At 37.6% G+C, this 17,313-nt stretch overlaps 1 protein-coding gene and 1 long non-coding RNA gene across 2 annotated transcripts in view; both read right to left on the bottom strand.

The window, feature by feature from the left end:
* LOC141281569 (uncharacterized) overlaps window positions 1–17,313 on the bottom strand; it is a 514,674-nt gene that overhangs the window by 167,788 nt on the left and 329,573 nt on the right. The gene's annotated exons all lie outside the window — the stretch shown is intronic.
* Window positions 488–16,221, bottom strand: LOC135740882 (5-hydroxytryptamine receptor 3C-like). The gene is made up of 8 exons (XM_065259435.2): window positions 15,820–16,221; window positions 5,348–5,392; window positions 5,132–5,238; window positions 4,131–4,300; window positions 3,835–4,001; window positions 1,359–1,569; window positions 1,081–1,266; window positions 488–1,002 (listed from the first exon to the last, which is right to left on the bottom strand). Exons 1-8 carry the CDS (start codon window positions 16,102–16,104, stop codon window positions 704–706), a joined length of 1,470 nt encoding a protein of 489 aa, XP_065115507.1. The 5' UTR covers window positions 16,105–16,221; the 3' UTR covers window positions 488–703.

The raw sequence follows: 17,313 nt of genomic DNA, 5'->3' as shown, positions 1-17,313 counted from the left end.
CACTAAATTTAATTTAGATTAATAATATTGTTTATCCTACTTTATGTCTACACTTCAATGTAAGACTCTGGATTTTACTACAAGTGGTGCTATAATTAAATGATATTTAATATGCACATATTTTTATATTTGGTAAGCAATACCCAGTATAATGCACTGTTAGGAAACTGTAAAATAAACTGTTTAGGATGATGCAAAACAATGTTGAAACTGACCTGTGCAAGCACTCGATTATAGATTTTGTTCCACAAGCCTGTGATTGTGTTTGAACACTTAAACACTTCATAGTTTTAACCATACTACTAAGGGCCAATCTCATTTCTCTGTCTTACCCCTTCCCCTTTGTCTTCGTCTTCCCCTTAACTATCCCTCTAAGACCCATAAAAGCCATAATGAGACAAATTATTGAATATATAATCATGTGGCTGGAACCATGACAAAAAAAAGAGCAAAACATTTTATTTGTTTTATTTTATTATCTTCACTATTACAGCAGCATTACAATAAATGTTATTTAAATTAAAAGCTTTAGTATTGATTGGTTGTATTGTTTCAGTCATAATACAGTTGGATTTCTGCATTGGTGACCATATATATAAGTGTCATAAGTAACATGTACAGTATAGACAAACACAGACTACAGAGTTGTACATTTAAAGACATTCACAGAATAAATCATTTACAGTGCACAAAGTAAATTTATTTATACCAAAGCTGCACTCATATTGTACCAGATCACCCAAAAAACTAATATAGTGAAGAAACTTACTACAAGAAAGATCGTATACATTCCAAAAAGCAAGCGGTCAATGATTTGACCCAAAAGTACCCACTCATCTGCACTCTTATCAGTATCATAATGTTTATCAACCTGCTGACGGATAGAAAGTAAGTCTTGGCTTATTTTCTTCAGCTTATGAAGTATAGGAGGCATCTTGTGGATGTCTTCAGTCTCTGGGATTTTAACTACAGGATCAAAGAATCTGCTCTCAGTTCTGTAATCTGCAGGTAAACAAGAGATTGGAAACTATTCTCTGAAATGACTTTTACACAAACTAGAACACTTGGCATAAGACTCACCATCATGATCACAGTTTTGGTCACTCCTGCTTAAACAAACAAGTTTGGCGAGGTATTTAAGGAAAACCACTTTCATCCACTGAGGTAACGGTCCATAATTACTTGAGCCACACATAATATTAGTCATGATAATCGTCTCTATCAGACTCGCCACCATCAGTATCAAACAGAGAGAGAAAAACACATCTGAAAAGACAATGAATATAGACGTAAAGTTCATGTCAAAACGAAATACAGTAGGAGAAAAAAATATAGCTGCAAGGAAGGTTTATCCAGACTTAAAAGAGGTAAGGTGTTTCCCGTGACGGGCAGTAGATCATTCATTAATAGCAGAAACACAGTGTATCCCAAGATGAGAGTCATTTTAAACGTGGAGCGATCCGTCTCCTGAGGCGGCAGAAGAAAACTGAACAGATCAACAGCAATAAGGAAGCAGCTGGGAATCAAGAGGTTCACGATGTACAGACTGGCTCGACGTTTGAGGACGATCTAATGAAGAACAAACAGAATTGAATAAATGTACATTATATTGGGAATTATTTAATAACAATTCAATTAACAAGGACTAATTTAACAAACAATCTAAAATTCAAATGTATTTATTTACTTTTTTAATGCAGTGGTAGTTAGTGGGGGAAATTTCTGGGTAAGTTGCTGTGGTCGCACATAGCTTTTCGTTCCATTGACTACTATTCATACACATGTGAAGGCTGCAGACTGAAAACAAAGCTCATGTGAATTGTTTTGACTGCGTTGTATGGCGCACTTCATGCGACTTGTCGTCTTGTGCACTCACAATAGCAGGCGTGTGCGTGTGTCCGTTAAGTCCACAAGACCGTAAGGGTGTCCCATTTGGCATTTAAGGTTTGAGAAGGGTGCTCATGTTCACCTCTTTTAGGTTAAATAGTGCACTTTATGTGATTTGAGGTCTTGTGGACTTACAATGGACGCCACACGGTCTTGTGGACTTAACTGACACAGGCACTTGGTGGCCATTGTAAGTCAACAAGACCTAGAATCGCATAAGGTGCACTATTTTATCTTAAAAAGATGCCCACGAGCGCCCTTTTCAAACCTGAATTTTCAAATGGACACCCTATGAGTTCACAAGACGGCAAATCGCATGAGGTGCACTATTTAACCTCAAAGGTGCTCATGAGCACACTTTTCAAACCTTAAATGACAAATCGGACATACGGTCTTGTGGACTTAACGGACCCACACATTCAGTGGCCATTGTAAGTCCACAAAACCGTAAATTGCATAAAGTGCACCATTTAACCTAAAAGAGGTGACCAAGTCGGTGGCCATTTGTCATTTAAGGTTTGAAAAGTGTGCTCATGGGCACCTCTTTTAGGTAAATAGTGCACCTCATGTGATTTACGGTCTTGTGGACTTACAGTACAATGGCCACCGATTGCCTGTGTCCGTTAAGTCCATAAGACCGTAGGGTGTCCCATTTGTTATTTAAGGTTTGAAAACTGTGCTCAAGGGCACATCTTTTAGGTTAAATGGTGCACCTCATGAGAGTTGAGGTCTAGTGGACTTGCAATGGCCACCGAGTGTCCACAAGACCGTAGGGTGTCTCATTTGTCATTTAAGGTTTGCAAAGGATGCTCATGGGCACCTCTTTTGGGTTAAATAGGTCACTTTATGTGATTTGAGGTCTTGTGGACAATGGACACCCTACTTAACTGACACAGGCACTCGGTGGCCATTGTATGTCCACAAGACCGCTAATGGCATAAAGTGCACTATTTTACCTAAAAAAGGTTTCCATGAGACCCCTTTTCAAACCTTAAATGTCAAATGGGACACCCTATGGTCTTGTGGACTTAACGGACACACGCACGCGGTGGCCATTGTAAGTCCACAAGACTTCAAATCTCATGAGGTGCACCATTTAACCTAAAAAAGGTGACCAAGTCGGTGGCCATTTGTCATTTAAGGTTTGAAAAGTGTGCTCATGGGCACCTCTTTAAGGTTAAATAGTGCACATTATGCGATTTGAGCTGCCGCATGCATCTTTCCGTTAAGTCCACAAGACCGTATGGTTTCCCATTTGTCATTGTGGTTTGAAAAGGGTGCTCATGGGCACCCCTCCTTTTTGATTAAATGGCACACTTCTTGTGGACTCACAATGGTCTCTGCATGTGAGTGTGTCCGTTAAGTCCACAAGGTGTTCCATTTTTCATTTTAGGTATGAAGAGTAGGTTGCGGCGTTACGTCACCAAAGTGCGGAAGAGTCTTTAGGGTGCCATTTGGGACAAGGCCTTGGATTTCGGCACATTACAAAGTTCAAGATTTGTAGACTCTGACCTGCGAATTCGTATCATGTGACGACTTGTGACCATTAGATGATCGATGTGTCACAGTGAGACCTTTTTCAGGTGGAGAAAAAACTATAAATAAGTACATAGCACAATCCTATTTTGTACAATTATAATAAAAGCCACCATAAAAGTGCAAGCATGTTTGAATCCATGTTGTGTGAGTAAAATAAAACAACACTTTAGCGTGTGATCTTATACTGTATCTGGTTGGTGCCCATACACGCAGGGGTATAGGTAGAAATTTTTAAGGCTGTAATTCTAGTGTGACCACAGCAAAAATAATAAATAAAGGTTCTTCAAAGGTTGTCATGATCTATAGTTTATAAAGAATCATGATGTTGTTATATTTTTACAAAACTCTCAGGTCTCTACTCAGACAGACAGCTACTGTTTCATTGTAGTCGTGTTAAAATGATCATACATAGTAGTTAAGAGTGTCATATCCAATGCTTTTATCACCAGTAGGTATTCTAGATTTGTCACCACGCATGTCGACTAGCTCCCACTCTCCTTTAGTACTCATCACAGATAGGGATTTTTTAAATACAAACTCCACTGAATCAGCAAAGAACAACTGAATATCCAGCACTGTGAAGAAGATGAGACAAACTGGATGGTATCATACAGGTAGTAGTTGAACTGTATCAATCGAGGTAATAGTTAATTTGTATCATACAGGTATAAGTGAACATTGATCTTTTGTTGAGGTAAACTTACCAGAATGCTGGTATGAATTAAAGGTGAATGTACAGTTCTGTATATCAAATGGAAAGGTGTAGATATCCAGGTTACAGGAGCTGATCACATGAAACGGAAGACTGTCAAAGACCCTTCCATCATGAGTGACGTAGAGGTAATAGGTGTCCGGGGCTTTGTTCTCATCAACGCTTTTAAGTAAGAGAGGACAATGTTAACAGTCTTAAGCACTAATAATTTATTAAATGACATTTAATGTGTTCTGGGACATTACTAAACAAAAGTTTGGAAAGTCAAAACTACGAAATAACATGAGATTGGAAAAGACAGGAAAGTGTCTTTGCACCTTTTATGCAAAATTCACTTTTACAAGGTGTTTGGACATAATGTGTGTTGGCAGTGTATGAACACAACCACCCTACGATGAAAAAAAGCTATTACCATTAAACCACAGCAGTCAAAGACTACTGTTTTATTTTTATTATCAATGTGAGGTCACATTGATAAAGCCACGCCCACTTACAGTCCTGCATTACCATAGTTTCCTCCCTCAGCGAGTTGTAATCTGTCCACTATATACTATTGTCTCAGACTCTATAAATCAGATCTATTATAACTGAAAGCGCTCACTGTCTGTTTGTAAGGAAGGGAGGAGCTGTAGCTCATTTGCATTTAAAGTAACAGACATTAAAACAGCACGTTTTTGCTCCCACCCAAACAGGGGCATTTTGGACATGCTATAATAAATTATCTGTGGGATATTTTTTACTGAAACTTCACAGACAAATTCTGGGCACACCTGAGACTTCTTCTATTACCTCTTGTAAAAAGACCATAATATGTGCCCTTTAATCTCTGCACATTTTATTCTCTTCTCAAACTACTTCATTAAGGTGCATGATGGGATACTTTTACAACTGCATTGGAGGACTATAATAAATTGAACACTTGGCTCAGTAAGATTGCTACTTCTGTTTCATTGTGACTTTAATTCAAGGTAGAGTTTGATATTGATAACTCACAACTGATTTATAACAACATCAGGCATCCACAGTTTTTTCCTAGGCAGTGAGATTCGGTCTGTTCCACACTCAACAGGATCCCAGCTCAAACCTTCAATATTCCAGATCTATACATCACACAGTTCAGTTATTAGTAGCTTTAGTTTCAATTGCATGAAAAATGCAACATTTTAAAAGTCAATTTGTCACTTGAAAAACAGTTGCAGTATGACTTACCAGATCCACCCAGAGGAATGTCTTCAGTTTTTGTCCTTTTTCATCCTAAAACATAAAATAATGGTAAAAAAAGTTGAAAATGGAAAAACGCTGGGTTAACCCATAGTCATCAAAGTCCTTTTAAAGAAGTCACGTTACTCCTCCGCAATATTTATTTGCAACGATTCTGCGCATGCGCAAGGTCTCTCTCCCAGAAGATTCCTATTGACGATTGGCTCTTTTTACTTGGAGGCGGGACTTGAGTGGGCATTCTGAACGTTGCGATATCCCCCATTCATATCAATACCAGTGACGCATCTTGTTAATATTAAATATATTGGGTTTTTATATATATAAGAATATACATCGGTGCATCACTAATATATATATATATATATATATATATACAAAACGCCAAAACGACCCTAATTAATGGGAACGGGGTTTAAATATATCTCATGCCTCAAGAAGCTGGCTAATAAAATGCCAACAGTAAAATCTTTTTTACAAATTCTAGGGAATGGATGCTAAAATATAACTTTTTGGATATTTTTAGTCTTAACTAGTGATGTTAGGTTCTTGAACGAATCATTCTTTTGAGCCAATTCTCAGAAAGTAACTGGTCGAGCTGGTTCGCAAATCGAACTGAATCGAACTTTAGTTTCTGGCATAGGTTCCGGGTTGATGACGCAGGACGAACCGAATGAGCTGGTTCAACCCATATGGATCAACCACCAACTGTCGAAGTTTGTCGATGATTGCCGAGGCGAGGACTGCAGACGATTCTGTGGCACCTTTCCAAGGCAGGAAGGCATCGAGGCATGTGCGAATCCAATGTTATGTGTACTTCCTGACTCCTGAGATCTTGTCCCACAATTCTATGCGTGTGCGCGCATGGGGAATGAGATGGTCAAGGCTGGTCGAGTTCGAAAAATAAAATGGCGGCCAAGAAAGCGGCTAGAGCAAAAATTTAGCTTAATTAAATGTATATTTTCAGTTTTTACACCTTTAATTGCATTTCTAGTGAGCAATGAGTATTGTAGTTTTCAAATAAGTGACCTGTCACGGAAACCAGTGACACAAGTCGGCAGCACAAGTTTCGAGAAAATGAGAAAGAAAGGTTTTTTTTCAAAATGTGTGATTTTCGTTTTATTGCAGAATCTGTTAGTTGAGATCACGAAGAAGCCTCTCCATGTTTGAGATAGCAGTTTTTGTATATTTAAAAGCATACATTTTGCGGTTAAAATCAGCTTGTTTTTCCGGAGATTCTAGCGTGCGTTAGATTTAGTCCGAGAGCTTTTGTCTCAACCATTGAAAATCTATGTACGATTTCCATGTCCAGAAAGTTAATAAAAACATCATCAAAGTAGTCCATGTGACATTAGTGGGTCAGTTAGAATGTGTTAAAGCATTGAAAATACATTTTGGTCCAAAAATAGCAAGAATTACGACTTCAGCATTGTCTTCTCTTTCGGTTCTGCTGTGAACCGCGTGAAGTCACGTGACTGTAGTGACGCGACTGACCTGTCCCTCAGACATGCTTACTAAGTTTTTTTTTAAACTTACAGCATGCGTCTCCCCAGACTGTAAACGAAGCTCGGGCGCACAAAACAAAAGAAAAATAAAAGAAGCTGGGGCGGAACAAATAACAGTCAGCCGCGTTGTACGTCAGCCGCGCCACTGGCTTGCTTGACTTTATGCGGCGCTGCAGTCGGATGACGTCAAAGTACCACGAGAGCTCTTCAAGAAATCTTACTGAGTAGTTTAATTTCGACTCGCTCTCGCGGTACTTTGACGTCATCTGTCTGTCAGTTCTTGCAGCGCAGCATGAAGTCAAACACACATAAGTTACACAGAGATCGTTGAATTCGTTATATAATTGGCTACATGTTTTGTCTATCAATATTTTCCATGAAGTCACTGGCTGATGGAGGAACGAGCGAGCGATTGGTTACATCCCTAAAGGATGTCACGTTTTCGACGGCGCTGTTTGGATTATCTATTATACTACCGCCCTATTTTAAATACAAACTTTAAAGGCGGGTTCATGTGTTAAACCGAACATAAATTACCAGAGTGTAATCTCATATACCAGGGGTCGGCAAGTAACTTTGGCCGCGGGCCAATATTTTTTTTAGCCAGTAGATGGCGGGCCAGCTGAATTGTTTTTAAAAAAAATTTACATTTTGTTTTTATTTCCTATTAAAAAGTCTAAAGACGGCATTAAAAATTGCTTAAAACATGGTTGTTCTGCTATTTCTTTGTCTGTTTGCACCTGCAATAGGCCTATAATCATGGAATATGATGGGTCCGTGTATCATTCGTTCAATCGTTTTTTTTTTCAAATTAAAAACAAAAATTAAAAAATTAAAAAAACAACAACTTGTTTTCCCATTATTTATTCCTGAACTTGACACCTTTATAGGCATATATCAATGAAATCATTTTAAGCAGATCAAGTACTATAGTGGTAACATTTTACAGGCATTTATGCTCCCATAAAAGTCTCTTACAGTCCGGCTTTTGAACTTTATTCCATTTTTAATCATGATTTATTCGGGACACACACATACACACCTAAGGTTTAAGGAGGTCTGCGCGGGACTGTTTTTTTTTGTCCAGCTCCCACAAGTTTCTATTCAGCGACGCTTAAAATACACTCTGTGTTCAGACGCTTTATTTCCCGACCTGACGGGTCCGCAAAACCTAAATCTCGTTTCCAGAATCTCAAATTCAAATGTCTCTAACTGAAAGAGAGAGACTAAGTAGCCTATAACAATTATAAATGCTATACAAAAATTGTGTTCGTGTCAATATAAATATTATTTTAACATTGTACTGTCAGCAGAGAAAAAATGTCACAGAAAAAATAATGAAATATAAATAATATAAATTAAATAGGACAAAGCCTATCACTCAAATATCTAACCAACATAAACGGAAACCATATTGCCCTACTGACAAATTAAGTAAGCTATTTTCTGCCAAACTATTTCAAACATAATTGCACAAAAATAATGTTGTTGGCTGAAAATGGTTTCAGTACCAAATAGCTCCTAAAGCTGTACAGGTGGTCAGAATGAAGTGCGGATACGCTGTCAAGCGAGGGCTATTGTCAGTCAGACCACACGCTCCGTCCAAAGTATTCCGCTACCGTCTTTATACTTTAAAATTTCATCATGCGCCGCATGAATCCTTTTGGGCGTTTCATACAGTATGCAGCGGGGAAATCGCCGCGCGGCTACGGCTTTTCTCAAGTAGGCTAGTGGAAGAGTTTTGTGCATTATTTAGTGCAAATATGTTTTATCAGGTAATACATATTATTTATTACGAATAAATAATAATGAAAAAAGTTCAAAAGTCGGACTGTAATAGAATAAAACTGGCGCATGGTTGCTATTCAAACCATTATTAAAACGGCTATAATCTGTTACCACAATAGTACCTGATCTGTTTAAAATTATTTTATTGGTATATGTCTGCTAAGGTGTTAAATAGAAATTAGTCTTAACCCGTTTCATTAATTTTTTCTATTTTTGATCTGAGCGCACAATCAGAAAATCGGAAAACGAGTGGTAGGCCTATTTGTTTTTTTCATTTTAGTTCAGAAAATAAATAAAAGAAAAACAAGTCGTTTTTCTTTATTTTCTTTTTGGTTTAAATAAAAAAAAAACGAATGAAGGAATTATAAGAGCCATATTTGTAAACTGTTAGGCTATAGTAAAATAAAAATAGTCTAATAAACAAACGGAGTTCCAAAATAATCCGGCGGGCCAGAAAATATTGCTGGCGGGCCACTCTTGGCCCGCGGGCCGCCTGTTGCCGACCCCTGTCATATACCCTTACATGTTGCGATTTAAATAGTCCTCAGATTGTATATGTGACCAGTCACGGAAAGTAGGGACACAAGTCGGATCTGGGCATTTTGAGTTATTCACAGATTCTGAAAGTGCAGTTTCTAAGCTTTCCAACGATGTGTAACACATGGAAATCTGATAAGATTTGGAGAAGTTGTGGCCATTTGAATATAGGAACTCAGAAATACTCAAACCGAGAAAATCGAGACGAAAGGGACTCTTCTTTTCAGCTGGGGGAGACAATAGGGCTCATTTACATCTCATTTAGCTAAGCCATGCCCCCTGTAAAACCCTTTTTGAGATGTTCTAGCATCATATGTAGTATTTTATGACCAAATGACAACCCGCAAAAATAAACATGACTCTTTTACCTTTGTGGGGATCACAAGTCGAATCCAGTCTGTTTCAGGTTATCCAATGACCATTATTTGTCCACAAATGCGTATAATCCGTGAAATATAGATTGTTTACATCAGATTTCGCATGAATGTCTGGTAATACAATATAATATATAATCTGAAGACTATTTAAATCGTAACATGTAAGGGTATATGAGCTTACACCCCGTTAAACACATGAACCCGCCTTCAAAGTTTGTATTTAAAATAGGGAAGTAGTATAATAGATCATCCAAACAGCGCCGTCGAAAACGTGACATCCTTTAGAGAGGTTACCAATGGCTCGCTCGTTCCTCCATCAGCCAATGACTTCATGGAAAATATTGATAGACAAAACATGTAGCCAATTATATGAAGAATACAACTATATCTGTGTAACTTCTGTGTGTTTGGACTCATGCTGCGCTGCAAGAACTGACATACAGATGACGTCAAAGTACCGCGAGAGCGAGTCGAAATTATGCTACTCCGTAAGATTTCTTGAAGTGCTCTCGCGGTACTTTGACGTCATCCGACTGCGGCGCCGCATAAAGTCAGTGACGCGGCTGACGTACGATGCGGCTGACTGTTATTTGTTCCGCCCCAGCTTCTTTTATTTTTCTTTTGTTTTGTGCGCCCGAGCTTTACAGTCTGGGGAGACGCAGGCTATAAGTTTGAAAAAAAAAAAACTTAGCAAACATGTCTGAGGAACAGGGCAGCGCGTCACTACAGTCACGTGACTTCACGCTCGAGCCGGAAGAGAAGACAATGCTGAATAAAGTCGTAATTCTGCTATTTTTGGACCAAACTGTATTTTCGATGCATCAACACAATCTTACTGACCCACTGTTGTCACATGGACTACTTTGATGATGTTTTTTCTGGACATGGAAACCATACATAGATTTTCAATGAAGGGGAAAGCTCTCGGACTAAATCTAACGATAAAACATCTTAAACTGTGTTCCGAAGATGAACGGAGGTCTTCCGAGTTTAGAACGACATAAGGGTGAGTCATTAATTACATTATTTTCATTTTTGGGCGAACTATCCTTATTTAGTAGTCACGCTGTTCCCTTTGGGGGCGGAGGCGAAAACACAAGCTTATACAGTATGTAAATATACACACAGACAATGACGCCCCCCGCTGCACGCTAGAATCTCCGGAAAAACAAGCCTATTTTAACCGCAAAATGTACGCTTTTAAATATACAAAAACTGCTATCTCAAACATGGAGAGGCTTCTTCGTGATCTTAACTAACAGATTCTGCAATAAAACGAAAATCACAAATTTCGAAAAAAAAACTTTGTTTCTCATTTTCTCGAAACTTGTGCTGCCGACTTGAGTCCCTGGTTTCCGTGACGGGTCACATATTATATTGTATTACCAGACGTTCATGCGAACTCTGATGTAAACAATAGACTATATATCTATATTTCACGGATTATACGCATTTGTGGACAAAAATGGTCATTGGATGATTCACACATCTGAAACAGACTGGATTCGACTTGTGATCAAAACAAAGGTAAAAGTCCTGTTTATTTTTGCATGTTGTCATCCAGACTTCTGTCACAAAATACTACATATGATGCTAGAACATCTGTATCTCAAAACGGCTTTACAGGGGGTATGGCTTAGCTAAATGAGATGTAAATGAGCCCTATTGTCTCCCCCAGTTGGAAAGAAGAGTCCATTTCGTCTGTATTTTCTCGGTTTGAGTTTTTCTTGAGTTTCTAAATTCAAATGGCCACAACTTCTCCAAATCTTATCAGATTTCCATGTTTTACACATTATTGGAAAGCTTAGAAAAGCTTGCACTTTCAGAATCTGTGAATAACTCAAAATGGCCCAGATCTGACTTGTGTCCCTACTTTCTGTGACTGGTCACACATGTGATTAGTTATCACAAAGGCTCTCTCTGCCTTTGAAGTGTGTCTGAAAGCATTTCTCTTAGCTGCCTTCATGCCTCCGAAGTCATTGCCTTATGAGGCAGCAAGGCAAAAAGTCAGCTGCATACGTTTTTGGACGCAGCCTGCATGTGTATCACTGAGGATTTGAATGAGTTTCTTGTTTTATTAGTTTCTTGATCTGCTTGTTTTATTAAAAAGCTTTAGTTTTAGTATGATTTATTGTCCATGCAAATCATATTTTTGTTGTTTAAGAAAACCCAATGAGTTTAAAAGACAAGTTTATTTATTCTTTATACTAAGGATATTTAGAACACATCCGCAATTGTGCATCAGTGTCTGTAATGTGTGCTGTAGGTGCCAAACTTTTAGAAATCTTATTCAAGTTGGATGCTAGTCAAAACTGGTTAGTTGCATCTGGCATTTACGATCCACGATTGAAACCACAAACATTACTAACTTGTGAATGAAGGGCAATAAATCAGCTATGCCTTCACAAAAAACAACTTTTTATTTGAACACTTTATTTCAATAGTCCACTTTAGACATTTTACTAACTATAAGTAACTTTGCAACTACTTATCAACTACCAATCTTTAGATAATTAGTAAACTGTCTGCTTAATATCTACTAACACTTTATTGTGATGATATTTCAACAGACATTTAACTGTCTATAAGTATCTTTGCAGGTGCATGTCAACTTATTCCACTAACTCAAACTTCTTCCCTTACCCCTGCCAGTGGCGGAGTGGCAATCGGGAGAGTCGGGACTTTTCCCGGTGGGCCGGTAGTGTTTTAAGGCTGCGAGGGCTGGTCTGATAATAGCCGTGCTTTCAGTCTTTAGTCGTGCACTCCGGCCACACTAAAACCTATTTATCATATATTTTATATGCTTCAGCGCTCAAAATGTATCTGGCCGCACCGCTCTCTCTATCAAGCCTGTCTCCCCTGGAGTTCTATTAGCCAATCAAAAAATAAAGAAAGAGGCTACACAATAGCCAATCAGAAAATAGGACTTTTGTATCTGGGTAAGATTTAACGCAACAACCAATAAAAAGCATAGCCTCGCACACCCATCGAGGAATGGAGCTCCGAGCATCACTTTGAGCAGCACAGAGTAAGTCTGATCTCTGTTTTAATGTTACAACAAATGCACAACTTTGACACAAACAATGACAACTTGACTGCTGTTAGAGAATGTTTCCCAGATAATCAGCAACAGTTTTTCACGAGTGTCTGTAACTTAGCCAACAGTTTACAGCCTGTTCACTGACAACACCTGCTCAGAACACGTAAATTAGTTTAAGCCTCGTTATATTTTCGTTATCACAAGATGACAGACATTTTGTCACATAAAATATCTCTCTCCAAACAGGCTCAATAATTTTATAAGCAACTGCTTTGCAACCAAAGTAAGCTTTAGCTTACCTAAAACTATGGAACTGTTGACTTTAAGATCTTTTAAATAATAATTATTACACTTGGTATTTCATGTTGTTTTGCAGTCATTTTATTGTAATTTTAGATTTCAGCATTTGCTTATTTACAGGGAACCATTTTCTTTTTTTTTTTTGACCACAGAGGGCTGGTGGTCTATGAAATTTCCCGGTAGATTTTTGGGTCCCACTCCGCCCCTGACCCCAGCCCTTACAGTCTACTAATACACTAATGACAGTTAGTTGACGTATAGTTGCAAATTATTGAAAGTTAGTTGACATGTAGTTGCAAAGTTATTTATAGTTAGTAGAATGCCTAAAGTGGACTATCAAAATAAAGTGTAACCGAATGTTTTAATGTGTTGACACAAACGACTTTATTTGAATGTTTCATTGATACAAGTTGTTAGAAAATAAATGCTTATTTATGTCATTTCTTAATGACATCAGGAACCGGTGAATCAGCTTTTTGAACCGGTTCAAGGAGCCTAACTGTCCGAAAAGAGCCGGTTCGCGGAAATGAATCGGACTTAATTCCCAGTTACATTTGTGTTATTCCATAGTTTTTATAATGATAGAGATCCAAATGCAGGTAAGGTTTTTAATATAACAAAATAAAACGAGATATACAGAAGGGGCACAAGGAACAGAACCAACACACAGTGAAACAATACTCGACAAAAGACAACCGAAACACAAGGGCTGAGTCCCAAGTCACATACTATCCGTCCTAAATATGCGAAACTAGAATTAGTATGTCCCAAATCGTAGTATTTTGAAATGGGTATCCCAAAGATACCCGGATGGTCTACTACAGGGGTGTCAAACATGCGGCCCGCGGGCCGGATACGGCCCGCAAAGGTGTCCAATCCGGCCCGCGTGATGATTTATACAGTATTATTAAATATTAAATACTAAAGATCCACTGATTCCAGTGATCCACTTCGTGTTTTCTCGCCCGCTCCGCAGCATCTCTGTGTCCACTCTCTGCCTGGAGAGCGAAGACGACAGTTTCCGAAGTTCGTTGCATTAACAGGTAGATTCATTACATTATATCAGTTGTTAAACCGCAGAATTAGTAACTTGTAAGTATGTTTATGTATTTCTTTCGGTAATGATTTGCTGTCAGTGTTCTAAAAGTGCTAACAACTTAGCAAGCTAACAAAAACAAAATATCCACATTCTTATTTACGTTACAATGCTTGTCTAATCGATTTAATGTTCCTGATCAGATCTAAGTTAATATAAACACTAAATTTGCTGTTGTTGGCACACTTTGTAGACAAAAAATAAAAAAAAACACCAATGCCTTCACAAAATAACGACGGAAAGAACGGAAAGAGAGGCTGCTAAAGGCAGTTCAACATTGCAAACATGGATTCAAAGCTCCATCAAGCCAGCAGGTAAATCATATTTGAATATTTAGCAGATTGTCACACTTTAATTCTTATTATATTTCCCATTATAATCACTTGTCTAAGTTGATGCTAGTAATATAATACATAATATTTATAATACTTTATTAAAACCATAATAATAGTACCACCTCCCATAGTCCCATTTTTGGTTTGCGCCACTGCCCCATCTAGCATTTTCTAAATGACTGTTCTCATTACAAATATATTCCAAAGAAAAGTGAATGGTTCATAAATAATTTTGGCATTAAGGCAAAAGAAGTTAAATTAAAGCTTTTCAACCTATAAGGCCAGTGGGTTTTGTTCAGATGTAAATTTGTGTGTATTATATACAGTAGGAGTGTGACCTTATGAAATGTAGTTTTCACAGAGCTGTGTGTTTCTCTGGTTTTCTTGCTAAACAAACTAATTAATTGGTTTGTTAAGTTAATTTTAACACAATTATCAGCACACTAAGGTTTAAAAAAATTATCCGGCCCACACTTCATGGCGTTATTTACCATCCGGCCCACAGCCTAAAATGAGTTTGACACCCCTGGTCTACTATTTCCGGTTAGAATTCCAAGTGCAGATCAATGCACACTCTAACGGCTATTGCCCACAACACATTGCGTGCAGGAGGGAGGAGCTTTGTGGTGATGTAAACATGGCAGCCGGATGCAGCAGATGTTGTGCCAAAAAAAGTACTGTGTTTATCTTGTAGGGTCCGATGAAGATCTGAGCGCCTCATTAACTGGCACATTGCCAATGACGCCCTTTTTACAGCGAAAAGAAACGCAGCAATCAAAGGTTTTGAGTAAGTAGCGGCCATTAACATTTGTATGCTTTTGTAAAAGCTGTAGTAACAGTTGTGGTGTGCGTAACTAGGCAACCATGTTTTCGTTCACATTGCATGACGTCATCGAAATATGTCCCAGAACAGGCATACTCTTTTGATACACACTCAAAAGTATATACTTTTCCTCACAAAAAAGTACATACTTTTAGGTCGTAGTATAAGTAGGCGAATTGGGACTTAGCAAAGGGCAATGGGTTAACAAGATAACAAGATACACCTGGGAAGACAATCAGACAAGGACCGATGGAACAAAAGAACTACAAAGGACTACAGACACGGGTGACAATACAGAACTTCAAAATAAGAGACATGAACTACAGGGAAAAACAAGACAGGACTGTTATAGTTTTGAAGAGTTTACAGCACAGCCTCTAAATAACTTATTGCTTATATAACAATTAAAAAAAGCCTTTTTACAAAGACCCAGACTGCAAGATAGATGCATTTTTAAACCATTGATCTATAAGTTTATTACTGTAGATGTTAAGTTCTTTACAGACTCTAGGAGGGTGCATTCTGAAGCACAAGATTTTCATGCCACAGTGGGTCATATCATGTCAAACTTGTTTTTAATGTGTATTGAATGTTGATTTTGTGTTGCCATAATAAACATACAGTAGCTGTTGTCAGAAAAGATCAGAATGAATGTTACTTACCACACCTAAAATTCCAAACAGAATAAAAGTCACACTGATGTTGGTTGGAGTGTTCAGGTTGAAAACTGGCCGGATTTCAGTTCTGCCAAAGATTCTTGCACTCAGCGCACTTAAAAGAGAGTTTGTAGTGGGTTCGGAGCAATTAACAGTCTCCACAGATTTTAATAATAGGGCTGTAAAAAATAACATTAAGTTATGAGAGCAGATAATATGATGAACAATTCCATGCTTTTCTATGCGATCTACATTTACTGACCTGCTAATAGACAAAATATGCTTTACCATTATATGGTCTGAATTTAAATGTGTAATAAAGTTGTCATTATTTAACAATCAAAACATTATTACATTATATAATGTGTATCAGATTATTGTAATGTGCTGTATTAACGCACAAACAATATATCCGTTAAGAAGTATGTGAATGGTAATGACATTAGCCAAAGCTATGGTATTCACTATAATGATCAAAAGTCATTTAATAATGTTTGATCATAGATACAGTCTGCAAGTTGAAATGAACACTTCCTAATGAAATTTTATCTTACATAGCATGATGAGACAGTAGATCATAAGCTGGAAACCTGGAAAAGCCTGGAATGATTACAAAATAAACTTTAACAAAGCTGTAAACTTTACTTTAAGGATACTTTAAAGGGTCACCAACACCTACTATTAATAAAATAAATAAAACAATCAAAAAAGTAAAAATAAGGTAAAAAAAAGAATGTAAACTTCATATTATCAAATATTGCGTTTAATATTTCACAGTCTTACCTGTGCTCTTGAACGCAGTATTACAGCCATTTGTGTTTTATGAATGTGAAAACAGATGTTCCAAAATCTAATTTATCTTTTAGCCCACAGTTTCATTATGTCTGCTCTGACAGTCCATTTGAATGCTCACAAATTATATATCAAAAATTATTTGCGTAGACAAACTTGAACCAACAAAAACTTTAGACCATACCATTTCCATTTCACACCAGAAAAATAAGCAACAGCATGCAAAGCACAACATGCATCATGTAATCCCACAGTCAAAATAAAGTGGTTTTTGTGGTTACACATGCTAATTTCCATATAGAGACCAACATTGATTTTGTATTAAGATTTAAAAAAGCTAGACAAATGTGGGAAATTTGTCCTTCAAGTATAAGATGTTTTCTCATCTCTTGCCGTTCGTGTACAAATTTCCTACATTACAAAAAGTGAAGTGCATGACATGAATGCTTAAAGGGTTTTCACCCTCATGTTGTTTTAAACCTGTATTTATGTGTTTTTATATTCTGTTGAACACAGAAGAAGATATTTTGATAAATTATGGTAAGCACCAGAGGCGTCATGCCCATTGAAACTGAGGGGGCAGATGCCCCCTCGGATTTTTGATCCAAATAGATTTTGCAAGCAACCTCAAAAATAAAAAAGCGTCCATTAATCTTTTAATCTGTTTAAAATGCCCAAATTGTCAATTTTTTGCTGCATCCGTGTCAC

Source organism: Paramisgurnus dabryanus, chromosome 24, assembly GCF_030506205.2.
Source record: "Paramisgurnus dabryanus chromosome 24, PD_genome_1.1, whole genome shotgun sequence".
Lineage (NCBI taxonomy): Eukaryota > Metazoa > Chordata > Actinopteri > Cypriniformes > Cobitidae > Paramisgurnus > Paramisgurnus dabryanus.
This window is presented reverse-complemented; position numbering and strand designations above follow the sequence as displayed.

Excerpts from the sequence above, each read along its gene's own strand:
- LOC135740882 (XM_065259435.2), bottom strand. The coding sequence starts at position 16,104 with ATGGTAAAGCATATTTTGTCTATTAGCAGGTCAGTAAATGTAGATCGC. Across the intron at positions 5,239-5,347 it reads CATTCCTCTGGGTGGATCTG|ATCTGGAATATTGAAGGTTT; the intron begins GTAAGTCATACT and ends TGTGATGTATAG. Across the intron at positions 1,570-3,834 it reads ATGACACTCTTAACTACTAT|ATCGTCCTCAAACGTCGAGC; the intron begins GTATGATCATTT and ends GTTCTTCATTAG.